The sequence below is a fragment of the Corvus kubaryi genome, unplaced genomic scaffold (assembly GCF_017639235.1).
Source record: "Corvus kubaryi isolate FWS band 111438036 unplaced genomic scaffold, C.kubaryi_AGA036_p1.0 138, whole genome shotgun sequence".
Taxonomy (NCBI): Eukaryota; Metazoa; Chordata; class Aves; order Passeriformes; family Corvidae; genus Corvus; species Corvus kubaryi.
The window spans coordinates 8,209,300-8,236,905 of NW_024580672.1; the positions used below are offsets into that span (position 1 = coordinate 8,209,300).

The 27,606-nt window shown below is 36.8% G+C and overlaps 1 protein-coding gene across 2 annotated transcripts; it reads right to left on the reverse strand.

The window, feature by feature from the left end:
• On the reverse strand, nt 1-26,907 carry PDE6C (phosphodiesterase 6C). Of its 2 annotated transcripts, XM_042018979.1 has the most exons (23): nt 26,227-26,907; nt 17,489-17,641; nt 17,293-17,382; nt 16,923-17,063; nt 16,346-16,420; nt 16,193-16,257; nt 16,020-16,086; nt 15,237-15,284; nt 14,881-15,030; nt 14,055-14,198; nt 13,902-13,970; nt 11,596-11,742; nt 11,114-11,221; nt 10,899-11,008; nt 8,698-8,785; nt 7,215-7,315; nt 6,072-6,179; nt 5,434-5,497; nt 4,580-4,654; nt 4,352-4,435; nt 3,331-3,484; nt 881-931; nt 1-264 (listed from the first exon to the last, which is right to left on the reverse strand). In XM_042018979.1, exons 1-22 carry the CDS (start codon nt 26,704-26,706, stop codon nt 912-914), a joined length of 2,541 nt encoding a protein of 846 aa, XP_041874913.1. In that variant the 5' UTR covers nt 26,707-26,907; the 3' UTR covers nt 1-264; nt 881-911. The 2 variants fall into 2 exon arrangements, with proteins under 2 accessions (XP_041874913.1, XP_041874912.1); XM_042018978.1 differs by lacking the exon at nt 881-931 and having other exon boundaries at nt 26,227-26,906.
• Between the last annotated feature and the right edge of the window lie 699 nt (nt 26,908-27,606).

Sequence of the window (27,606 nt, forward strand, 5' to 3'; positions counted from 1 at the left end):
TCATTTTGCACCATTGTTTTTTCCAGTTTTTAATTGTAACCATTTTTTTAATCCATTAAAAATTATTTCCAACAAATGGCAAGTGTTTAAGAGGATTAAGAGATTGATCTATACTATTCTATGCAAAGCAGAAATCCACTGGGGCTCATTGAAGTTCTTTCTAGATGTCTTTTCTTGTAGCAGGAACAGTGTCTGAGACAAAGAATTACAAAACTACACATGTTTTGGATTTTCCTTCCTCTCCACCACCTCCAGCAGCACCTTCTGTTAAAAAACAAGGAAGGAAAGTAAAATGAGTATTTTCTGTTAATTTTAGCTGCTCTAATTCCTTGCTATAGATGTGCTGCTTTTATTTTATGCATATTGTGTGTGTTTGGTCTTCTGAAATTTCACTGCTTGTCTGGGATATTGGAATAAGAAACAATGACATGTTATATATACCTATGTGTACATAGTGTAGGAGTTGATACCAGCATTTCTCAAGGGACCAAACACACACTGAACCACTCTTACTGGAAAGTTTCAGTATTTAAATATATGACTCTGTCCCACACATACAAAACAGAGGTATGCAAGCCATGCAAAAGAAAGAAATTCCTGAAGCAATATAATCTGTGAATCTATTTTTGAAGCAGATGATACAAAAACTAATCTGACCTAATTGCATAAACCTTTTTCCAGCCCTGCATGAATCCCTTTGTAATTACCAATTAAGAGAGAGAGACACTTTTCATGTTTTTATTTATAACTACTGATTCTGTTACTCTCTCTCAAATGATTCCACAGATGTTCATTGGTCATGGTTAAGTTCTTTCAATGTAATAAATTGCGTTTCCAGATTCACTTAAGGTAAGATACCAATATTAGAATTAAAACTTACATTTGAAAGCTGTGGATCACCATGTTATAGGTCATTTTCGACCCTTTCCACCTGCATTGAAACATGTCACATAATCAGTGTCCTACCCTCTGTAATTTGTGGATATAATCAACACTATGTTACTAACTATGTATTTGATTTTCTCAGTTTAATACTGTACTTTGCTTTACTTCAGTTCTGAACTTTCCACTGTAGTGGTTCAGCAAACATGTTTCTTTTGTGTCTACTGAATGGCTAAGAATAGCTGTTACATCGGGGATTCTGTAACACAATGTATCAAACCAGGAGGCCGTGGAAAAAAAATATATATGGACAGATTCTTGGTAGGTGTTTCAGAGAGATGTTTATTTCTCCCGGCGCACGGCCGGAGCTCTGCTGAGGAGCTCTCACAATCCCCGGACCGAGGGTCCTTGCCCACACAGGGGAACACAAACCAACCAGTGGGGAACGAGGCTGACCAGGGCCAGGGAAACCCCGTGTCTGTGCCCTCAGGGCCCCTCTCCCAGGGCTACATGGCAGGGGGAAGGACCCCGACAAATAGCCAGGTCAGTGGCTATTCTAGAGAAACCACCATGGTTCAGCAGGTATCAAATCTTTGTTTGTATGAACTGGCTTAACAAACCTATGTATTTACATGGCCTTGATTTGACAGTGTCAGATCTGTTCTTCACAAATGTCCATGGCCTCATTCCAGTGTGTGTTTAAAAAGATGCAGAATAATTCCCTTTTGTTTTGTGTTGCCAGTTATGATACACAAAGGCCATATCCTTAGCTCCTGCAAATCAGTCTGTCCATGCTTGCCTGTGTAAGGTTTCCTATTTTCCTATAAGGAAAATGTATCTTAAGTCAATGACTTAAGTGATTCCAAAATACCAATGATGTAAGATGGTCCTAACTTCCAAGTGAGAGTAGAAATACCTGACTCTTCCTAAATTGATGATTTAATTTCTATTTAAGAAGCCTGTGCTTAGGAGCATTGGATCTGACTTTGGTAACTTTTTTTGGTAACTTTCTTGGCTGAGAAGACAAATGTATAAGGAGGTTTGAAGTTGAATGAGGAGGTCCCAGGTTTTGGTTTAGTTTGTTTGGCTGGTATTTCTGTAAAGTTCAGATGGTCATGTTCCAGTGTAAGGAAAAAGTACTTTTTTCATACTGGCAACCAGCTAGTTCTCAGCAATAAATGAATCTTAAATAAAATTACATTATTTCAGAAAAATAAAGTGCCATTGAAAGTAAATTTGGGAGCAACTAGGAGGGTGGAATTCCTGTGAAAATGTGTGTAAGTAATATCACAGTGTGAGCAGGCCAAAATATTTGACTCATTTTATTAAACTCTTTCAAAAACCTGCTTTGATTAAATCATGTTGTTACAGTACTTTTTAAACCGCTTTGCAACAACTTTTTTTATTTTTTTTAAACATTTATTTTTATTTTAACCTAGTATCAATTTTGTAGGAGCCAATAACTAGTTCCACTTCACACACTGAGAATAACTTGATGGATGGCCTTTAGTAGCGTCTTTTGTGTGAAATGTGAAGAATACTCACGTATTTGTCAGAGGTACTGATTAACAAATAAATTATTTGGTACTGTTTTCTGTTTTAAAGATGTATGAAACAGAGTAAACTAACTTTTCTTCTTCAAACTAGCTGACCATATATCACTGCTTTAATCACACGTGTTTTTTTAATCTGTGAACCTTTTCAGTCATCTCAATTCATTGGCAGAGCCGTAGACCTGCTGCTCCACATGAAATACAAAGAATAAAAGTAACTGACTCATTTCACTCTTACACTTGAGTGATAGGTTTCCAGTTTATATAAAATCAGATTCTCTTCTGGGTCATGCTATGCAGAACCATGCTTTCAATTTTAGGACTTGGTCTGTCTTTGGAAGATTAGTGTTGAATTTGTTATATGAGACAGTGTATTTCAGCCAAAAAACTGGTGGTAGGGAACTAGAGCCAAAAGCTTTATCTTAAACTTGGAAGAGAAGTGGGGACCGGCACTGGTTTTTTATATTCTGAATGCATACTCTCTGTTCTCTTATGCTTTTCATTTTCAGCTGAAAACAAAGCACCTGAATACATTTGGGACTGATGCCACACAGAATTTTGATACATCTCTTGTATTTCAGATAAGCAAGTGTTTAATTACATTCAATTTTTATTCTTTACAGAGAAGAAATATTACATTCCCTTCACTTTTGTGGTGGTCATATTTTATATAATTCTGCAGTTCAGAAAATGAGGTTAGTGTACTGGATTTGTGTCATCTTTAAAGTTACTCCTTTTCCAAGTAAAGATAAAGCTTATTTGGCTAATTCAGAACTTGCATACCATTCTTATAAAGCTTAATATTGCACAAGTGCGCTGCATGTGTGAATTTGAGAGAGAATATGTTGACTGATTTAAACATATATGTAAATGAAAACTTAAGAAGTTACTTAACCTTTTTGGGCAGCTGCTTCTTCTTCCTTTTTCTTTTGTTCCTCAATAGCTTTCATCTTCTCTTCGTATTCATCAGCTCGTGTTTTCCATTCAACCCTGTTGTTTTGAAGACCATCAAACATTGGTGTAATTTCCTTGTGAAACCTCGAGAATTCCTGTACAAGCAATTGAAATTAGTAAATTAGAAATTTGTAAGCACTGATGAATTGTTAAGTCTGAAATTGTGGAAATACTGCTGGGAAAACATTTTATTTTTCTATTGCATCTAATTCCAAGGCATATTGTTGGAAATACCATGTTGGGATAATAATGCCCTATTGTGCACATAGTCTGTTAGGAAAATATTGGAATTATATGCTGCACATTTTAATATCTTCCCTAATCCTACATATGATAGCCTGACTCATATAATACAACTATAATACATGATATTTTATCATATGATTATCAGTATCAGGATACAATTAAAAAGTCAGTTATCCTGTAATATATTCCAAGCAGATGAGGATATTTCTGAAGATGTTAAAGAATCGTGTCACATTTTTGCCTGACATTTTTGGATAATATAAAACTAGACAGGGATTAAGAATGTTGACATGTCAGTGCCTTACAGAAGAAGCAGCATATCTACATGCCCCAAATACTACGTATTTCCTATTCCCTTTGCTGTGCTATTAATTGCTTTCTCTAACCATCCATGTTGCTTGCTTATATTAAGTGGGACTGGGAACAATCAAACTGGACTCTGTAACTCAGTCTTTCAAGGCAATAACAAAACCTCAGCGACCTGAAGTTTAGCTGGGATCTTCCTCTTTTATGAATCTGTTTCACATCTCTTGAACTTGCTCTATGGGAACAATTCTTTGATGTAACAAAATACTGAAAAATTATGGTGGTTGTGATAGTTGTTCATCCCAAGACCATGAGTACTGCAGCTGTCTAGAATTTTTTACTGCAATATCTTATCATTAATTGTGCCATCAGAACTGCCGGAGCAGGAAAACAAAACCAGTTAATCTTACCTTGTACACGAATGTGCACACAAAATCTATGAAACCAACTTGGAGCTTAGGTAGTTCATCTCCTTTGTTTCTGTCCATCATAGGCTAGAACAGAAGAGCAGTGATTTAGAACATGTAGATATCATGCTTTTTGGTATAGTGATCTCATAAGCGTCATGGTTCATTATTTATTCAATGTTTTAATAACAGTTATTATTGCTTAACACTGTTACATTATTTGGTACTTACAATAGGTTGTTGCTGTAGCACAGTTCGTTCTAGGTCACCTTGCTCCCAGAATTCATTTGCAACCATGAGGGCAACCTGAATAGGCATAATTCAGTGGAATTGTCAGCAGAAAGTAGTAAATTTAAATAAATTAAACAAGGCTTTCCAAAAAACATGAAAAAACCTACAGACACTGTCTGCTGTACTTAAGGCTTTTCCTAGTAAATTATCACTAACAATATTTTGATGCAGTAAATAACAGATTATTGCCAACAGGAACAAGGCAATATTAGCAACGTAACAGTCTTGTAATACCTGTAATGTGTATAACTTGGAAAAACAAGTATTCGCAGTTGTATTTTGATTATGCTGTGTTAAAACATATTCCTGTAAGGCTAAGTGATGAGTTTCAGCAGGATGGTCAATACATTCTGGAGTACTTGAAGTACTTATGTACCACACTGTATTACAGAATGTGTTTAAGCTACTTTGCAGTGGCACCAAGATCTACAGAACAGACACAATTCAAACCATACTGTTGTTAAATCTGTGCCTTAAAAATAGTAGCAAGAGTTGTCTAGCAAAGAACTGAGTGATATTTAAGGGTAGCTAGAACAGCTGCCAGAATTAGCATTAGAATTACCTTCCTTAGTGGAAGGACAAGTAGAGAAGGGTTGACAACTGTAGAGTGGTCGAGACATCATGGACCACCTACACTCACAGTGACAGAAAGGTAGAGGGGTTTTTTTGGAAGTAACAGGTACTTAAACATGTATCAAGTGTTAATAAGTTAATTTTTTTTTTAATTGGTCATGCACCAAATGGACAGTAAAACAGAGAGTAAATGCAGTATTTTCTGTATCAAAAGTACCTACCTTACTCTGCACTTCCCAGGGCTTGGTTATTGCAGACAGGTCACATCCAGTCATCATCATAGCCCTTTGAAAACAAAAACCAAAACAGGAGTATAGTTTCGGGGGTCAAGAGGATGGTACCAGACTCTTTTCAGTGGTGCCCAACAACAGGGTGAGGAGCAATGACAATAAACTAAACCACAAGAAGTTCGACCTCAACATGACGAAGAACAAACATCCATTGAGGGTAGCAGAGCGCTGGAATAGGCTACCCAGGGATGTTGTGAGGTCTCTGGAGACATTTAAATACCACCTGGACCAGTTCCTGTGTAACTTGCTCTAGGTCACCCTGCCTTGGGAGAGGGGTTGGACAGGATGATCTCCAGAGGATCTTCCAACCCTAACTATCCTGTGCTAGGATGATTATAAAAAAATAAAAGGTCTAGATTTTAAGGAATTTAAATACCTATGATGCCAAACGGATTAACATTTTGCACGTTAAGAAGATTGTAGGCATCCATTTCTAAATTAAAATTATCATTATGCTCGTCATTGGACAGTAACACTTTGTCCAAATTTGCATGTTTGGATGCCCAAATTAATTTAAAATCTAGTCCTTGATAATTGATTGAATAGGGAGTAAAATATTAGCCACTTACATGATGACTTCTTTTTTCGTTGGGTCAATAGATATATACTTAATTGCCTGCTCTTCTGTTTCCATTTTTTCAATTGCATCCACAATCTTTTGAAACATAGTTCTTTTCCTGTTAAAACAAGCCAATAAAGCACATATTACTGAATGTGATTTCCAAAAACCATGTTTATGATATTTGTGCTTTTCCCAAGAGCCATCCTAGTCACAGTGGTATCAAAGTAACACTTACCTGCAGTTGAATGCAAACTTTTCAGGTAATCTAGACATTTAGCTTTTGCTCTATACCATTGACATGTGAAGTAATATGTCAGAGTTCCTGACAAAGAAATAACCTATTTCCTACATCTTCAGATTAAACTCTTTGGGGTGGCATTCTTATTTTTTAGCATTACGTGTTTGTTACTTCCTGTAACATACTGAATTGGGAAAAGTGAAGCAAATACTAATAAATGCTCTGCTACTCCCTCCCATCAGAAATCCTAAGAATTACTAAGACCTGACTGAAAAGAAATTTCAGAAATATAAGCATGTCTTACTGTTGTTTCATAAATCTTCTAGTTTGTGCTCAGAATTAATAAAATAATGGGATTACTGTTCTCTAAATCTTAATAACTGCTGTTGAACAACTTCCTGAATTTTTACCTGTCTTCTGACTTTAAGTTGCCCCAGTCATAAAACAAAAGTCTCCACGTATCTTTAAGGAAGATACCCATTATTAAAGCACATTAATTCACTAACTTAGGAACAGAATTGATATTTGGAGTCTTTGGTGTATTTAGCACTGGGATCAGTGGATGTCTGCCGGGTTTTTTTAGTTTTCAGCATGGCACACAACGTCATGATCAGGCTACTGAATGCACACTTCTGGAATATAGTACTTGCTGTAACTAAAAGTATATTGAAATGACCTACTAAATGTATACTAAGTATTATATACATTCATGCATTCTCTAATTTGAAAGCTTATAATCAAATAAATAATGTCTTGGTTTTTGCAAGAATTAGACTCAACATGTTAAATAGAGCTCTGTTCTCTGCATATAAACATCTTTGTATGCTGCATATAAACGACTAAAAACTACAGTTATACAATCTATAGCATCGATTTTTTTCAGTAGGAAGTTATACAGAATTTAATACTTACTTGAAATACAAAGCCAAGTCAGTTGCTATTATTGCAACTTCAAATAAGTGTAGAACAGTTTCATACTGGCGCTTATTTAGGTTCTGGAAGATGTTTAAACTCTGCAAGGTGGAAAGTTTATGATTTCAATTCCTTTCATAACACTGTTTTTGGTTTGTACTATACAGAACAGGGTAACAAAATTGTCCAACTACAGTCCTTAAATTAAAATAATGATAAAAATTAAAAATTCATATTCCATAAACCTAACTTTCCTGAATTTTGAAAGCATCCCAGTTCCCCTTTTTTTCATGTTACACTGGATTGGCACAATTGCCTGCAGCAGTGTATGGGACCTACCATGGTAAGTGCAATGTCCTTTTCCTCAAGCAAAGAGAATGAGACCATCACACAGCATTTTTCTAAGTGTCTTGGTTTTATTTCTTTAACAGAGATACAAGGCCTGCATGAACCAGGGCACAGCTTTGCCGCTGGTGAGAGCCTCCAGAGGTCCTGCCAACTGCTCTGCCCAAGAGCAGGAGTCAGTCCCTGGCATCTCACATTTGAAAAAGTGCATTGCCACCAGTAAAGGGAAAGGTGTTTGTTTATTTTCATATCATAAACATTCTGGGGTTTTTATTAACATAGTGCTACTGCTTAGGGTAAGGATTTATTCCTTGGCCTCATGAGGTCAGGCAATAGCATCACCACAGGGATTAGGAGTGGAAAATGAGGGTGATGTGGGTGCCTGCCCTGCTGCTGCAAACAAGGGATGGAAGGGGTACATATGTGCATGTCTTGCTGTTCAATCACCCTGCAAAATACGTAGTAAAGAGTGTAAATAGTGTCCTTTGCTGTAGCCAGGCCTGGCGCTGCTGAGGGCAGGGTGGCCAGTGCCCAGCGGAGGAGCAGGGCCCTGAGGGGCAGCTGAGCCTGGGGATGCGGCGGGAGCATCACCACCGGCTGCTGGGAAGGGCAGCTGGGGGCGGCTGCCTAATGCAGGAACATTGGTAATGGAGCTGCAGCAGAGCCTGCCAGACCCCGGCCCTCTTTAGCAAGGTATGGTGTGGGGTCGGTCTGGCCTGAGGGCAAGGGGCCCTCCATGAACGGCCGCATCCCTTCGTTCCTCAGCTGCCAGAGCCTGCAGCTGAATTCAGACCTCATAAGCCAGGCACAGTGGTTTAATGACAAGATTTTGTATGTATATATTGTATTTTCTTCTTTGGTTTCAGCATCAGCTGTTTTGTGCAAACAGAAAAAACCTGAGGAATGTGAGCAAGGCTCAGAGGAGAAGCTTTCCTATCTGAGGTGAATCTGTTCCAGGCAGAATCACTGATGTTTCTCTAAAAGTGGAAAGTGCATAAGAATTTGTCTTAAACTTCTGAATTTTAGCATTTCTTAATGTGAACCTAGAGGAGCGCATGAGACCCAGTGAAATTTGGAACATTGTAACTTAATTGGATCTTTAGTGTTGATTGGTGTGAGCAGAAGGTCCGTGACGTACCTCATCTTGCAGCAGGGTTTTACTGTACTCTAGGTGATGCCTTTCTAAAATGGAAGAGCCATGAAGTTTTGCCAGGGGAGCTGCTGACCTGTTGAAAAATAAGCAATTCTTTACAATATAATATGTATATATAATTTTAAAGGCAATAGATTTTATTCAGGTTTCATATTTTTAGGATTAAAATGCTTCTGATCTACATGTTCAATAATTTGATGATAGTTACATGTAGATAGATGATAGATAACGTGTAGATAATTCAAAATTAATATACATTAACCATTGATATGATAGTGTAATCTGTATGCATTAGCTATTAGTATGATGCAGAGAAAAAAACACAACTTACTTCCCTTCATTTTTGTGACTGAAGAATGATGGAACTTGGAGAGCATTGGGTGTTCAGTGCCCTCTAAAGTCGAAGTCATTGCTAGATGCCTCAAGACTCAAAAACTGTGGTATTTAAAATATGCCTTCATTTTGTCTTGAGTGTTCAGTTTTGCTGTTTTTTTAATCTATAACCCTTCTGTGTACCTTAAAAGTAGCCTTTATCCATCTTTTTGTTTTTATTCTGTGGCATGGCTTTTGAACTCTTGTATGTCTGTAATGACTGGGCCATGTGCCCTGGGATTCTAGTTAACTGTAAGTTAAATCTAAAGTAACTATTGTAGAGTTTAATTCCTCTAACGCCCTTGTGCTACTTCACTCCCCCAAAGCTGCCATTTTATGGACAGGACAGGTCCTGATAGCTCAAGTTTGCTCAGTTTTACCTGCTCTTAAAGCATTACCCTGACACTGGACTAAGCTTCAAGCAGAGGAAATTCTGCGTTGGATTATGGTTGTGGGATGAAGGGAGAAGTGTCCCACCTACATGGGCTCCAGGTAGTTCTGCATGTTTGGAAGAGAATTTCCCTCTTCTTTCCCTTGGCTTATCGCTCTGTTTCCCAGATAACCCAAGCTGGATTGCTACATGGTACCTGTATTTTCTGATGTGATTAGGACTGTCATGGTAAAGCCTGATAAGTTTTATAAATCGCTTTACTGCGTATGACCTCATGTAGAGGGCTTTCAGCTAGGGAAGACCACAGTGGGAAGATTTAAACCTCCCTTAAACTTGTTTGGATGAGAGACAGTCCATTGAATAAGAATCAGCATCTGTCATTCTCTTTCCTACGTCACCTGGAGAATCCCTGGGAATAATCAGAAAATCCCTTTGCGTCACTGCTCTAGCACGCAGGCTGAAAAGGCTGAAATGTGAGGAGTGTATTCAGGGTCAGAGGGGTAGGATCAATCACTCTGGAGATACAGCTGGTGGAAACTAGTCAGAAAATTATAATCTTCTGGTACACATGACATTCTGAGAAACATGTATTCTCTGGCTAGCACATGGAAACAAGCCCTCACAGATCACATTGAAGACCAAATGGTAGGTTGTTCACTCTTCAGGGGAAGAGTGGGTCTCACCATGGTAGGTTATGTTGTAATACAAAGTAAAATTTGAGTGAATTAATATTGTTTCATAACAAACAAGGTAAAAATCACAAAGAAATATTTGAGAATATTTTCTCAGAACATATTAGAGCATGAATTGCAAAGCTTGAACCTCATGATGTGTAACTTCTGGGCATGTGGACCCAGTGGTAGAACTCAAGCATGTTAACTCAGACTTTTGTACAACATGAGGAGATTACACCTCAGGAAAGGATTTATATCAGGAAACTGAGTGGGGGGGGACAACTGAACTAGTCAAATTATACAGTGGAAAATAGAGGAAAAAAATCTGTCTCCCTCTAAACAGAGACTTGTCTATGTTACATCTTGAATCCCTCTCCAGAAAAGTACTTATGCCCTGTCTTGAAAAAGTAATCCAGTTAGGGATTTTAATTTACTTTACTAATTTCTTTGTGTCCTCATGTTCATGAGGCTCTGTCTGCTACAATCAAAGCATTGCTAGAATTTTAAAAAGCTAGAGTCTTAAAAATGGATTGCAGCTTCAGGGAATCCTTCTAAGATTCTGCCTTTGCATCTTGTCTTCGTGTTTCAGCTGCCTCAAGTGCTCTGGGGCAGAAATCTGTAGCATAATCACTTATTCATGCCAGATGAGTGTGGAATGTATACCTTATATTTTTGCAAGTTTTAAATTTTTTTTGTTTGTTTTCCACTAAAAATAGTACATTTCCAAGTATTTGATCACTTATACTTACTTCATTTGGTATAAGTTATTGGTCCCTCTGTGATCAATGTCATGGCAGAAAGCAGCAGCAACCATGGCAAAGGCTTCTAGATCAGTATAGTATTTCTTTATTTTGCCTGTCTGTAAAAGAAACAAGTAACTCTGAGTGTGTGTCTTCCTGAATTTTCCATCTGGAGCTGAAAGAAAACTAAATAATGAATGTGAAGTTAATATTAGCAACATTACCATCAGCAGAGTAAACATTGTTTGTCCCACATTGAATCCATGTCTCCAGTTATGGTAAGTGATATCCCGATAACCCTTCCTGACTGTGTACATCCATCTTGTAAGGACCTATTGGGAACAAAAGTAAAACAGCTCTTAATTGAAACAAAACAAAAGAATTTCCATTATATCACTAGAGTATACTATGAAAATATTTAATTGTGCAAGTTCTTTGAAAACAAATGTTTTTCATTGAATTAAACATGGGAACAGCAAATTTTTCTTACATAAATGCATGTGGATTTAATTCCTTACCTAGCTCACACAATTCAGGATTAGTTTTATGTTTTTGTGACAAATATGTAAATGTTTCATTGAGAATGGAAGATTGTTAACCATACCACTATTACTTTAGTATTGCCTATTTCAAGATTAAAGTATGTAAAACCAGCTATATTTCTTTCTCTTAAAAATAAATATAAACAAGAAAAAGTAAACCAGACCTCAGCTGGGACTTTGAACTTTTCAACAACATTTATCTCAAAGAACAGTCGTATTCCACAAGTTATCAGGCCATGCTCTGTAACAGGGAAGTCACTGAAGCGGAATTCATACAGTTCTAAATCTTTCGGATCAGGTAATTCTTCTTTCTGTTAGGAAAAATCAAAACCAAGGGTTTTTCTGGCAAGAACAAAGTTGGAAAAGCTTTTTTAATTTTTTCAGTAGAAATATTGCTCAAGGACAGTATGCTTACTATGTCTTCAAAGGACTCAGATGTCAGTACACACTAATGTGTATTAAGTTATGAAATACAATCATGATACTGCTGGCTTTCTTCTCAAAGTGAATACATAAAAGCCTTGGGCAATTCCTAGTCTGAATTCTAACACAATATGTTGTGACCATCTCAACATTTCCTTAGTTTAGAAATCTTGGGCCTTGGAAATTCTCCTTCCTGGTATAAAATCCTGCGATTCTCCTGCTTTTAGCCTGATCTCAAGGCTACATTAATCTTTTTCACAACCAGATTCAATTGCCTATTTTGTATTTGTGATACAGATTCACATTGAATAGCCTAACTGGTAATAGTGCTATTTGTGAACTGTTCTATAACACTCTTCATCTCTCTCAAAGCCTAAGGAGAGCAGTATTATATTTTAAAGGATGTGCTCCAATCCAAACAAGAATTAACTCAAGGAAGTCTGATGCAACACAAAAAATAGCTTATATTATCACAATGACTCCCTTCCTCCATAGTAGTCTATTAACAGTCTTCACTTTATGGAGAAAGAAAAAAGACAACTGAATGTATGCATGTATTTCAACCAATAAGGCTGATCATCCATTTCCTTTTCCCGGGGTTTTTCCTTTGTATCTATGCAGATCTGAGATCAAGGACAAAGAAACCTAGACCAGTGGTGTTTTAAGACCTATTACTTTGTGAATCATCAGATCTAGAAACACCTGCTTTATCCTATTAGCTATCTGGGATTCCAGGTCTTTTAATAGGATAAAGCACTTGCATGTAGCCTTGGCAGTGCAGAAGACATTAGACCTTTGAATTTGTGACTCCACAATGTTGAAAGAACAAATTGCTTTTTTTAGATTTAAAAATTCATACAAGTATTATGTTTTTAAATTTGGAGCCTGTACCAAAATAATCAGATTTTGCTCTACCCATAGAGAAATTTTAGAGTCTATTATTTTTTTAAGTTTTTCATGCAGCTAAATTAAGTTTCCTTCAAATGGTATGTGAAGCTACACACTGTCTGTTGATGTTTTTTTATTTCACCACTTGCAAGCTGTGTGAGCATCTGTTGTGTGGAAGCCAGTAAAACATTAACACCAATGCATTCCAGCATGCACATACACACAACTAAAAAGAGTTTCATGAGGTCTTTTCCCTATGGCTGTGTGTACATTAGCAAACGTGGTGTAATAGGAGGAAAAATGTGAAGTTCTTGGTACTGGAAGTCAACAGATTTGTGTATATTTTGACCTTTTTTCTTCAACCTAGCTCTGTTTTGATCCATTAATAGTGGAAGTTCATTCAGTGTTTTCATTCAGAGCACGTCTTTGAGGTTTTTTCAGATAAAGTAGGCCAGTTCCTGTGCTCCAGGACTCCTGAAGTGCACTAAACGGGCAAAAATAGGAGCGTTCTTCCAAAAAGACACTGCCTTTCTAGATTGAAACAGTAAGGCAGACAGAAGACTGCCCAGTCTGGAAAAGAAAGTGACTTATTTTTGTTTTATAGTAGCCAAGCAGTAGAGCAGAGAACTCTAGGTCAAATCTGTTTTGTCACTGTGGAGTCATGGATCACTGTCTTTAGACTTCTCTGCCTAAGGAAATGCAGGAAAAATAATCTGAAAGTAAGTTTTTTCCGCTGGACACTCCTACTTATGTTCTCTTACTGAGAATGAAGGTGGCCTCACAACAATATCCCTTCTTTTATTTTCAGAATTAAATAAATTAAATTCAATTATAGATACAGCATTGTGCCTATGGATATTTTAAGAAATTTAACACTTTAAATGTTAATATAAAAATGTCTATATAACTCTGACTGTCCAAGTCTGTTGATGTACATTTGGGACAGAACGTTTCCCCATAGGTAACAGTGGGATATGCACATAGAAGGACAGAAAAGGTTGAGGATGTGTTACTAAATCAGCTCCATCTAGCCTGTGGAACTGATAGATAACATTGATTGTATTAATGAGGATTTCACTGTACACAACTTTTTCTATGATGAGTACACATTACTATCTGGTATAAATACAGCACCAGAATTTTCAGTTTAACGACTTACCAAAATCCTGATGAGATCCTTTTGATCACATTCATCTAAACTTTTTGCATTTAATTTCTCCTTGTATTTCTAAAAATGAAAAAGAGTAAGAAAATTGAGGTTTTGGGTAGTAAATTCTCCATTTTAACTTTGTGGCTGTGAACAGAAACTCACCAGGATAGATTCAACTTCAGCAGGAGTGGCCTTTGTCTGGTACATAAGCATTTCCTGAGCAATGTCTTTCCTGTTTTCAAGTTTGTTCATTTTGTCATAAGTGTCAGTATTTAAAACAGACCACCCCAGGAACTGTGTGAGAGTCTGCAACAAAGTCAAGTAAAGCAGAGATGATGCTTTGCCAACAGAATGAACCTGACAATTTGACTTAGTTTTCTTAAAGTCCCATTTCTGGCAGTGCCCTTTGAAAAGCAAGGTGCTACTCTACTAGTTAGAGGCCTTTATCTTCCCTCAGCCAGTTCTGTTAGCACTCACAGCTTCTAATGACATTTGGCTCAGCCTAGTAATTAAGTAATTAATATTCCCATTTTATATACAGGACTTTGAGGCTTATGAAGCTTAAGTCAGGTGGGTGGACTTTGCTACACTGTGTAGCATCTTATCTTGCCTGAGTGCATGTGATTATGAATGCTCTGTGAACTCCCATGATCACAGGCTTGGTATCCATTGGCAAGCAGCACACCATACCTGCTTACCCACTGCTACTTACGAGATGCCGACCATCATTAAAAAGTCAAAGCATTCAAAGTAAAATTATGAACAATTTTTCTTCATTACTGGAATGTAACTGATCACTCACAAATTTTCAGTATTATAAAGGGAGATAAAATCTCAGATTCTTAAGAAACTACATTTTGAAGAAGATAGACATTTGTCTAGATGTGGCCTATTTGAAAAATTTTTGACATATGAAAATGACTTTTTACTGCAATATTTTTATTAACATCACATAGCTCCTCAAACCCTCTAATGCTATTAAGCTTACTTCAGTGATCTGTTCATCATACTCGTCAAAAGGTTTTCCATCTTTCCTATTGTAAAATGTAGCAACTCCCACAATTTCTTCCTTTTTGTTGACAATAGGCAATGACAAGACATTTTTGACAACCCATCCAGATTCATCCACTGGTCCTTTCTGTAGCAAAGCAAAAAACCAGGAAATGTGTATTTCTTTGAAAGTAATAATACAGCTATGGATATAAGCAATGTAACAAGAAGCTTTTGTTTGTGCATCACAATTGAATGAGAAATTATTTATACAATCAACTGGATAACCAATTAGTGGCAAGCACTAGAATATTTTTCTACAATATTTATACTTATTAACATTACTGGATTTACCTGAAATGTGAAGTATTCATCCGATGGTGCGTCCATCATGTTACAAATCTGCAGCATAAAGAAAATGAGACATTTTTAAAATGGAATATAATGTGCATCAAAGCTTTATATATGGTCTAATATTTTGAAAAGGAATATTTATTTTATAAGCTAACAGTAGTGAGCATCATAACTAGCTACAGAATCCAAAATTGTTCCTCTTAAATTAGATGTGGTTATTCTAACAGACATAATTTCTGAATGTTTGTAGCAAAGTCCCTCAGTGTCTCACAGTGCAAAAGTGTAATGATTAAGAAAATCACTTCCAGTCTAAAATGGCATGGAGATTTCTAGAAAAAAATAATTGAGTACTAAGGGCTCTATTAAACATGCCACAGGGTTACTCATACCTGTCATACATCCTGACTTTGAATTACATATGTTTACGCAAGAAGATGTAGGAAATAAAGAAAAATTTAAAACCTTGTATGTGATGATTTTCTTATTTTGACATTTTTTGGTGACATTTAGCACACCTGGAAAGTGACATCAGACACAGACATTATTCCTCTGATATCACCACAGTCCAAGGGAAATTATCCTGCTGTTTTCATCACTTGTGCTGAGACCTTGTTTCCATCCAAGACAGTGATTTAAATGATTTCACTGGGAACCAAAGGCACTGGAAGCAGCATGGTATTTTTGTGGAGGTTTTTGGTCATAGGGAGATTTGGAGGTTTTTTTGTTCAATCAGAACTACTGCAGGATTTAAAACTCTAGTTTTTAGTTTTGCTATGAACTTACAAGACCATTTTCAGCAACATATGTTGGCAATCCACTGACAAGACACCAGTGATCTGCTGGAGGTGACCTTTTGAGAGACAATGAAATTAATTTATTTCTACAATATAGACATACCATTCTATCCCAGCAATATCTAACTACCACACATTCACAAGCTGCCAATGACTACTCACGGAATGACTTTGATTTCTTCTTGTCCATGTAAAAGATAGTCAATAATCTTATAAAAGTTGATTTCCTATATAAAAATATAAAAGCATCTAGGTGACTTGTACAACTTCAGTGTCAAACTTAAGATTTATAAAAAGAAAAATTAATATCCTCACTCGTCCATCAGGTGTCTTGGGGCCTTTGTAAGGCTCTGCCTCCCCCAGCCGGATTGGCCACTCGTCATAGAACTCCTGAGAAAATGATACACAGAGGAAAAAGGAAAAAACAAATCAGTTCTGTGTTCATAGATAACATCAGATCTGTGGATTACAATTTGATTTTTATTTCTACATAGTTTACTATGGTCACATTTCAGACAATTTTAAGAAAACATGCGTAATTATATTCCAGACAAGAAATGTTTGCCAGTAAATTGCAGGCTAATCTTTTCTCTAGATAGTTGTACAGCTTAATTTTTCTTTTAGCAGGTAGATATTTCTAAAGCAATAATCAGACCTGCACCTCTACCCTTTCTCACATGGAATTATGAATATGAAAAATTATTTTAGAATTGGACTTTATGATATTGTGGTTGTATCCTTTGCCACACTCATATTTTGCACGTAATCTTTGTAACATTGTTAGATTTTATATCAATTATCCCAAAGAGTTAGAAAGCATGGTAACTTTGTGTCTTGGAGACTTCAAGTCAGGAGTGGTACATTTCTAGCAAGTAGGAAAAATAATTGTTACCTTCTCTTTAGTCATGTCCAGCAGACCAATAGAGTACCTTTCACAATTCAAATACATTCGAATAGTATACAGAGCTTTGTGAAACTGTCGTTCTATATCTGTTAGCTCTTCAAATACTTTGTTGGCAGACCACAAAAGCATCTATTTACAAAAGGGAAGGAGGATAATGTTCAGAACAGTAAGAAAACATAAACATATGAATCCTAGGCATTCCAGAATGAAATGATAAGGTGCATTACTGTTATCAAATTTATAAAATAATAAATAGATTGTATCCTTACTTCAATAAGCTTGCAGGAATATGAAATATTGGGAATGATAATTGTTTCATACAAAAATGAAGTATTATCATTAAAAAATGCTTCTATACCTGGCTTTTTCGTGATTCAATATTGTAGAGATACGACGTATGATGATTTCTTAGGCTCAAAGATATAAAGTTGAGGTATTTTTTAAATACCTAAGAATGACAAAGATCAAAAATAAGACAAAAGTATTAAATTAAGAGATAGAGTCACTCAAACTACTTGTTGAACTAAAAGCAATCTTATTGTGTGAGATTTTACCTCTTCATCCTCTTTTGAGAACTCAGGGGCATTTAATTTGTTGAGTGCCATCACAACAGCAAGCACCTCTTTACCCTGTGTAATTGCAGTTGCCAACATATTAACTGTTTTATAACCAGTTTTTTTGTCCATAAAGTCAGAAAAATGGTTGTTCTGAAAGAAGAGAAAAAACCCATAAGTTAAATGTGCAACAGTTGCTTACCATGCCAATAGCGAATGATCATTTCATTTGATAACTGATGTTTGCAATGCTGTGAGCACTGTTTCACAGTGCAGTAGGTTTATACTTGAAAAAACCCCACTATCATTATTTAACTCAATCTTGCAGAGTTATATGTACAAGCTTAACCGAGGCATAGATTATGAAGGTAGCTTCTGAAACCAAGTTCTGTGCAGGCCTTTATTATAATGCTGAGGAATTAAAAATATGGGAAATACAGATTAAATGATATAATAATATGATCTTGTGACTATGTGTGAATCTAACATATATGGCTTATGTGTTATAGAATTACTTCATAGCTATGCTAATATTTATTATTATTTAATTATTTCTGTAAACAAAATTCATTATACATTTCCCTCACACAATATTTAAAAGTACTACCTGTCCTGGCTAAAAATACTTATGTCAGTGAAGCATCCCCAGCAAGTATTCATCTGGCTGAGCTGTTTCTTATTCCTTCCTGTCTGACACACTCCCATCCCTGTTGCTCCCAGCTCTACATAGGTAGAGGTATAGGTATCTATATAGATATAGGACCAGAGCTGCTTTTGTTGAGTGTGTGATCCTGTGGGAATAAGGCCATGTGGCTAACAAATGAGCCACAGCTAACTATTCCACATTTACATTTTCATCCTTAAAAAATGCTGGGAAGCTAGTTCGTGCTTCATGGAGAACTGTGTTATTTCCTCATATCAAAGAAATTCTTGGTGTTTTCTTGAAAGGCCATAGTGTTCTCTTTAATTTTAAAAAAAGGGATTTAAACATTTTCAGGGAAATTTGTTTGTGTAGGGTTGTTATATTTTGTTGTGTTATTAAGAAAATACATCTGAATGAGGTGAGTTATGAGTTGGGGGTTTGAAATTTGTTGATCCTTTTGTACTGAGAAATGCCTTGGTTCTACTAAGCGGCTAAAATGGCTAGACTCTGTCTTCACAGAGCCATTTTCATCCCCTCAGATTTTACTGCTAACAGTACTCAAGCTTCTTCATAGAGATGAGCACTCAAGTCCTGGTATGCAGTCAATGGCAGAGTCTCCCTGAATTTCCTTTAGCAGGCCTGGTTCTGATTTCTCAAGGTGATGAGCAGTTGGTGCTGAATGAGGATGTCAAGAAGTTGCCTGGTAACCAGGGGAAGTCAGACCACATGTTAACATCATGGATAGGAGCAGCAGCTGGTCAAAATGAGGCCAATAGAGCCCTGTTTTCAGGACATTCACCCAGAACCAAGATTCCCAAACCTTACCAGTCCCCTGCAATTAGCAAGTATTTGTGAACCCACTTACACTGCATGTCTATCATCAGAGCTGGCAAACACAGCTGCTATTAATGACTGCATTAGCTTAGGCAGCTGAGATCTGTGGGGCGCATCCCGAGGTGCCTTCCTTGCTGATAGGCTGGAGAACACTGCAGCATGCCACATAATGGAACTCCAGCTCTCATAGATTATACATGAATCTACTTAAACAAAACCCCAAACAAATAAGCATTTTCTAGGTTATAAGATCAAGCATGACAATGCTTGGAAATGCCAGAACTAGAATTGTTTGCCTATTATTTAGATTTTTCCTCTTAATTTCCTTTTGCCCCTCTTCCCTCTAGCAATTGTTTCTAGAATATATTGAATTTATAGCATATAAAACTCTAACAAGAAAGACAGAATTTTATTATCAAAATTATTTTTCATCAGAATAGTAGGGTTTGGGTTTTTTCCTTGTTTTTCATAGTCTATAGTCAGTCCATCTTTTATGTTTGCATTTTAGATTTCCTTCTAGGGCTGCATTTCAGTGAAACAAATTAAATGTCTGGAAGTAACTCTTAAATATTGTATTTATGCCCTGGACTCTCTTACAGAGAATTGATTCTCTTAAGGACAGCCTGTGTCATCCCCATAAATTCCATTCAATGTATCAGGCTGTGTTTGGATCCCTGGAAAGTGTAGCTACTTTTGAATATATTGTCCATGAGAGAAGGGGATGCTTTCTCTACTTCCAACAAACTCCCTGAGTTGTTTTCTGTTTTTCTCAGAGAAAGGTATAGGAATATCTCATTTAACAGATATCCAGAGAAAATGCCAGGCAATCCATCTCTTCTGTGTGAGAATCAAATACTGTCCTGCAGCCTGCTAAACAAATATGTTATTACATGGAAATATTCAGTTTTCTGTGGGATGTATTATTTACTGACACAACCATTCTGGACTTGGGGGTGGTTTTGAGCTCCAGTTTTTGGGCTTCTGGCTGTTTTAGCCATTGAAAATCCAGTCAATCAGACAGATAACTTGACCTTGTTTTGTAGTCCCTCTGTGTCACTAAGAGCATCTAGCCTCCTGGCAAGGCCCAGGTTCCTGGTTTTAGGGTACTGTATTCTGCTATGGAGGAATAAATAAAAAATTCAGACACTCCTGGATTTCTGAATACTTAAAAGGAATCTGTGACACCAAATGAGCTGAATCATCAGGATTCAGCTGCTGTGTCTTACTTTGCTTAAGAACTCTAGAATAAAGGTACAAGCAGTGGTGATCAGAAGTATTCAGAGGAAGCACTTTGGTCATGCAATTTTTGTAGAGGATAGAAAAAATTTAATACAAGTCTCTATTAATAAACAGAAAGTTCAGTAACCACAAGCCATCCTGTGCCTAGATAGTCCAAAGTAGAAAGATAAAAATACCTTTTAATGCATTGGCAGCATTCCCACAGTACATACAAAGAATCCTGATTTACATGATTTGCATATACAAGCAAAAAATTGTGCTTAGTATTACGCTTTTCATTATTGACTATTTTATACATAATTGATAGGAGTTTTGAAGCCTTTATCTCCAACAGAGTTTTTAAAATATTTTCACGTGGGAACACAGGCTCCTTCTTTTTTCTGAAGAAAATCACTTTTCACAATATCTAAGAAATCATGTTCATAGACAAATAAGCAAGAAATGTGGCCTGCAGTACCACAGCCAGAACATCTTGGTGCATCCACGACTTCATGAATGTGGACACTTAGTCTATTTGATCCTGATCTTATGAATCAAACTATTTTTTAGAGCAATGTTTTGGACTTCCATCTCTCAGTTAAATCACAAAATAGGCTTTAAAAGAGAAATTACAGAAAAGAAATCTGCTGCTAACTCCCTAACTGTAGTACATGTGCAGGTATTTCCTACTAGCTCCTTTTAAAGCTGAGATACCAAGGCATTTGCTGTACAATGATCAGTTCTTTAGATAGGCCTTAAGAGATGCAGCATATCCTGGACTTGCAGTAAGCCAGCACCAGCACCCAGCTAGCTCAACCAGCTAGCACAACCCTCTCAATGGAGGAATGTTTCCTAATATCCAATCTAAACCTCTCCTGGCACAACTTGAGGCCACCTCCTTTTATCCTATTATTTCTTAGTTGGGAGAAGAGGCTGACCCCCACCTTTCAAGGATTTGTAGACACTGATAAGGCCTCTCTGAGCCTGCTTTTCTCCAGGCTCAAAACACCCCCAGCTCCCTCAGCCACTTCTCATAGGACTTGTGTTCCAGATCCTCCTTCAGCTTTGTCACCCTGCTCTGGAGTTGCTCCAGCACCTCAATATGTTTCTTGTAGTGAGGGGCCCACAGCTGGACACAGGATTCAAGGTGTAGCCTCACCAGTGCTTGGTACAGGGCAACAATCTCTGCCCTGTGATCCTGCTGGCCACACTGTTTCTGATCCAAGCCAGGATGCCCTTGGCCTTCTTGCCCATCTGGGCACTGCTGGCTCATGTTAAGCTGCAGCTGATCAGCACCCCCAGGTCCTTTTCTCCCAGGCAGCTTTCCAGCAGCTCCTCCCTGCCGTGCTGCCTGCGGTTGAAGTGACCCAACACAACAAGAGAGAAGACTTAATCCTCCAGGTGAGGTGATAGGGCCAAGACAGCAGATGCCTGCTTTCCTCCACCTCTTTCCCGTTGTAAAGCACAGAGGAAGAAGGGGTTACTGTGACCCCTTGCAGTTATGACTATTTTACTCATACTAGGCAGGAGGTTCTGTGTTGGATAGATGAGCTCAGACTGCACATATTTCTTCGCATTATCTCCATATGTTTCTGGTTTTGTTTCTGGTAGCTCTACAGTGTTTTCTTCTCTTCCTGATATTTTCTTCCACTGATTGTCTTGCATTGGTTCAGATTTCTCAAAATTTGAACCAGTTGATAGGTGGTATTGATGTGCTATAATGCTTTATCTCTTACTCCTACTTAGCCTAATTTCAACTCACAAATGTTTTTGTTTCATAATGATATAATTGAGTATGAATAGAAAATAAAAAGCACCTACCATCATCTAAAAAATGTCATCAATCTGATTCAAAATGAAACCAAATTGGCTAAATGAGTTGGTCCTTTCTTGGGCGACACTCCAAAAATTATGTGTGGTCAGGGATGTAAATCTCATTTTAGGATTTAACTTATTAGCATTACAGAACAAATTGACTTTGTTATTGTCAACATCACTAGAATTCTGAAACTGAATCAAGGACAAATTAATATATATTTAATAGAACTTGGGGATTTAACTTTTCAGTAATGTCACTGAAAAGCCTGCTTGTTATTTGCCATATTTAGTGACTATTTTGCAACTTCTTGAAATTGGATTTGTAATATATTAAGTGTTTTTTTGCAAAACCCAAGAAAATTAGATAAAAGGGAGCTTTTAATTTTAATTTTAAATGTATATTTTTTCTTCAGTTTTGGGAGCTTTCCTCTTAGAATGGTAAATTGAGGAAAGAATTGGTTGATGTTTTCTTCTGGAAGGCACAATTTATAGAAATTTGTTCTGGTGTTAAAATATTTTCTGGTGAATTGACTAAATCTTTGCTATTATAGAAGACTGGAACATGTTTCCGTTTTGCCAGTTAATATTTATTGAGTAGGAGTTTCTGAAAATCTGGTGTTTATTATCAAGGTAAGATAAAATGGAGGAGCAGACATCAACATTTACAGTGTGTATTCTTGCCATGCAAAAAGCCACCTCAGACAGCCCAGAGTCCGGGGTTTAGAACATCCACATTAATCCAGAACTCCTGTCAGTTTAGACAGGCCTGGAATTAAAGTCTCTCCCATGCTTGGGTTAAAGAGTAGAGCTGCTGTTCTGAAGCTGGATCAGCTTACAAATGCTTGCAACTTGAAGATGTGTTTAAGTTGATTTGTACCATAGGTTTCCAGTGGTTAAATTAGGTACCACAACAATCACTCTTCTGGTGCTTAATCTGAGTTGGAATCTCCCACGGTCTCTTGTTTCTTCACTTCACTTGGGTTATGAATTCCAGCGCAGAACCTCTAAAAATGAGGGCTGGTTATTTCAGCACCAAAACATTTCAGCCCCCTTATAGATCTAATCCAAAAGCCTTCACTTCTTTTGAAGCATTTTTTCACAATTTTTATAATTTTAAACTCAACTAAAACGAAGAATATTATTTCTTGAGTTTCCAGTTATTAATTAAATCCTTGTCTTCAAATACCTCTGAATTGAAAGGAACAGTTCAATAATTTAAATAGGTTATGGATTAAAGCAAATATGTAAAGTCTTTATTATTGGTTCTTACAAGCTGACAATGTGAGATTTTGATTCCCCAAAAAAGACATACTCCTTGTAGAGCTATTTTTTAGTTCTTACTTTTATTTGGAAATAATGCCTTGGAGAAAAATGTATGGTAATTGTACTCTCCTTTATAATGTTGTCTGTGTTATCAATTACTGTTTAAAGAATACTAATGGACATATCAAATTTTTTGCAGCCTATTATTTTACTTTGTAATACTTGAGGCACATACTCTGCTAGATCCTGTGAATAATGTGAGACAAATTATTAGGGTAATGGTCCTACCTGGCCTCCTGTTTCTCACAACTCTTAAATCCTGGATTAAATGCTATTAGCTCTCACAGTCAACAGGTCCATAATCTTGTGGGGAGGAGACTGTTCTGACTACTAAGTTAATTATTGAAGGTCTGTATCTTTTCCTCTGCTTTTGTTTTCTGGAGCATTAGTCAGGATGAGGAGCTTCCTCACGTTTATTGGTACCTTTCCAGGATGAAGAAGGAGATAATCCCTAAAGAACCAGTTGCCAGGCAATAAAAGTAGAGTAAATTCTTTTTCCCCAATGATTTATTCCTGTTGTGATCTTATATTGCATTTACTTTTGTTATAAAGGGATGATGATTGAAGCATGAATATGTCACACCATGGGTTTGTCAATGTTGTCATGTACTTAAGACTTAAAAAACACTATGCTGTTTGGATACGGACTGTGTCAACAGTAGAAAGTGGCTAGACATGACATTTTAAAAGTACTATAGCCAACTAGAAGTAATCATTCTGCATATTGTATTCTGACAAGGCAGTAGGGGCAAAATTCTTCTCTGGCTTAATTCTGCTTGTCATTTTTTGTTCGAAATTTGGGTAGCAGACAATCTAGTTTGACTGAAGTGTACGTGTAGTGAACTGAAAAATAATTACCCTTTCTAAAATGTGTTAAAGACTTCAGTGTCTGCATATTTCTGCTGCCTTGGACTAATTATGCTCCTTAAATGTGACTGACTCAAGCTGAAGTTCTGGGTTTGCTATGGAGATAAAGATTCTGGTGATGTAATTGGGAGCTCTTCTTGTGTGAGGAGTGTGGACTTGGACACTGCCTTTTTGTACACATAGAATGAAAATGCTGACATTTTTTGAGATCTTTAGGGTTGTTTTTAAATATCAAACCTTGGTCCCAGAGAAGTCTCTGGGAGTTTTGCAATTAACTAATAAAATGTCATTATTCTGATGATGTTTAGTTACCAAATTTAGATTAATGGGACCATAGTTTAATTGCATTTTTACATGTGTGCCTAATGGCATAGGCCTCAGTAATCCTAAGAGAGTAAATGGGTGCCTAAATAAAGATTACCTTGGAATGATTGAATTATAACAGATACTCAGCTGACATAAATTAATTTATGAGCACAAAACACCTAGCAGGATCAGATGGACAGAAAAGTTCTCTTACTTAAGCATATTCAAATAACATTTGTCACAACATTTTGAACAAATCCTATTGCAAACACAGAAATATTTGGTTAGTACTGCTCTGGGCACCTCTCTCTATAACGATACTAAGAAGCAGTGCAGTGTCTGATAGGAGGCACATCTTCCTTGATCCTTCTGATCTTTTCGCATGTAATCAGTCTTATGAACTTGGACAGATTATCCTCCAATCTCCCCACGTGGTGGTAAGAGGCAGTAAATCAGACACTTCTGGTCAGACCAGCAACCACTGAAGAAAGGATATTAGTGGTCAGTTGAAAATCAACTGATTTATTTCCTCAAATCAGTCTTCTGTTTGCCCCTGTGATTCTACTTACATCTGAGGCAGTTTACTATATATTGGAATGTCCTTTTCAGATATATAAATATTCATTTGTTTCTGAGCTTTAAAACTAATCCTTTATAACTTTTATCATGATAAATATATTATTTTTTGTTTACCTCCTGGAAAACACTGATAATTGCAGTGGATAAATACTTTCATTATTTACTTGGAGCTTAGGACACTGAGGTGGTTTCTATCTCTAAAATAGTCTGGAATTTTAAATTGACTGAATAGGAAATACTGAGAATCCAGACAATTATCTTGATAATTTTCTTAGCCCCATTCAATTATGTTCAGATTTTCCACATAGGACTAAAAAGAAATTAAGATACCAGCATTTGATGATTCAAGGTTAGTTATTTATAAAGTAATCTTCACATTCAAAGCATATTTACATTTCCCCATGTATTCCAGAGCAGTTTCTAAAGCAGACCTCATACATGCATGTTTAACTTTTGTTAGGTCACTCATCATTTAATTCACATTTATAATAAATAATAATAATAAACTCTTATCAGTACCTTAAAGAAAGAAGATGATTCAGTGCAGATTCAACAGGAACTTCAATAATGTCAGAACAGCTCTGACTCATTAATTCTCTTCTACAGAAAATGGTTCTGAACAAAAGCCCTGGATCCAGATGTACTCAAAATCAAACCCATTTTAAATCAAACACTGACATTTATGTTGACATCATCTTCATCTGTCCTTATTCACTTACTAATAGGGATACATCTTCATTACAAAAGCTGCAAATTAAATGATTCAGAGATGCATGCATGGCAGCATGGAATGATAACAGAGAACACTTGCAAGCCCATATTGGAAAACAGAATATAAGCCTGCCTTGTTCAGCAGAAACTCAGGTATTTAATGGTCTCTATTATTCTAATATTCTCCTCCCTTATTATAGTCATTGACATTACAACTACTTTAAGGCCACTGAAAACACCTAACTAGGCTATATGATGTGGTTCTATTGGATTTTAAGCCATCTCCACTGATGCTTTCCTCATGTTATATGTCTGGATTCCTGTCTCTGAGATTTTTCTGAAGAACGACTTTTTACCTCAAGCCCTGGGCAGGAAGCTAAGTAAGCAAATGCACAGAACCCCATTCCAAGAGAAGTGACATCCAAGAGAAGTCACTTACCTTTGTCACATCAGGTATATTAAAAAACTTCTTGGTATGAGCCACCCATCCCACTATCCCGATGTCCAGAGGAAAAACAGTCTCATTTTCTGGTTTCACCAAATTCTGCTCATAGCTGGAAGTTGGAGTGATATCAAGAATCCTGGAGGCTACTTCTGGAATACCATTTCGGGAACGACAAATGAACATACTACACCGATCAGCTGCCAGCAGCTGTGCCAGCCTCTGCAAGGACTTGTGCACAATCTTTTCCATAACACATGCTTCATCCTGGATTTCTGTTACCAACTCAAAAATGATGTCACACTCCTCCAGACGGGACATGTCTTTGAAGCTGACATCTCCCTTCACATCCCCAGGCTTCACATTAAAGATACTTCCCAGCACTTCTGGTCTCATTTTTCGGTCGAAATACTCCTTGGCAAATTGGGGATTGTTCTCCAAGTATTTTTCAACAGCATCTTTATTTACCTCACCCATTTTTGTCGGATTTTTCCTAGGATTTCTTCTAGAACTGCATCACCATCAAAGCAGGAACGGTAGCAAGAAGTCCTAACCTGTTACTAGTAAGGAAAATGTACTTTATACATATTGTGTAGCTCACACACATAATGCATTCATCTTCCTCTGTGGCTTCCAAGCCTTCTGATACTCTTGAGATATGGCAGAAGGCACTGGCTTAGCATCTTCTTAGTGCGAGATCTTGGAGACTGCTAATTAAAGAGATGTCAGGACACTAAACCCCTGAGCATTCTTAGCTCATAAATCCGCAGGGAATAATTTTAGCATTTTAAACTAACAAATTAATTCTTGTAAAATTGTCTGATGTGTAGATATGTATACCTGTACGTATCTCCTTCATTCACAGTATATATACTGTGCTGTGCACACAGAATTTCCTATTAGAACTTCATATAAGGAATTCCACCCAGATACTTATCCCTCATTATACACGTGCACAGATGTACACACGTGTATTTGTGAGAGGTACTTAAGGGCAGGAAAACAGAATGTTATGGAGAAATCTTTTAAATGGTAGAATTTAGTTTTCCTTGAAATAGTCAGGTGGTGATAGAAATTGGATTACTGAAAGTAAATAAACATGAAGCTATACATGAATAAAATGGGTGAAATCCTTAAGACTTTACAGAAGTCTGAGCTTGCTCAAGTACTCAAGTGATTTACCTAGGTGAAGATGGAATTGCACAGCCAGATATGGCTTATTCTTTTTTCTTTTTTCTTCAGAAAGAGACAAAAGAAAGAATAAAATCAGAAAACTGATTAAATTCGAACTGAGTTGAGGAAAAAGGTAAAATTTTATTCTATAAGCATAAATACCCAGTCAGGGTCTACACTTCCTTCAGAAAAAGTTGGAGATAT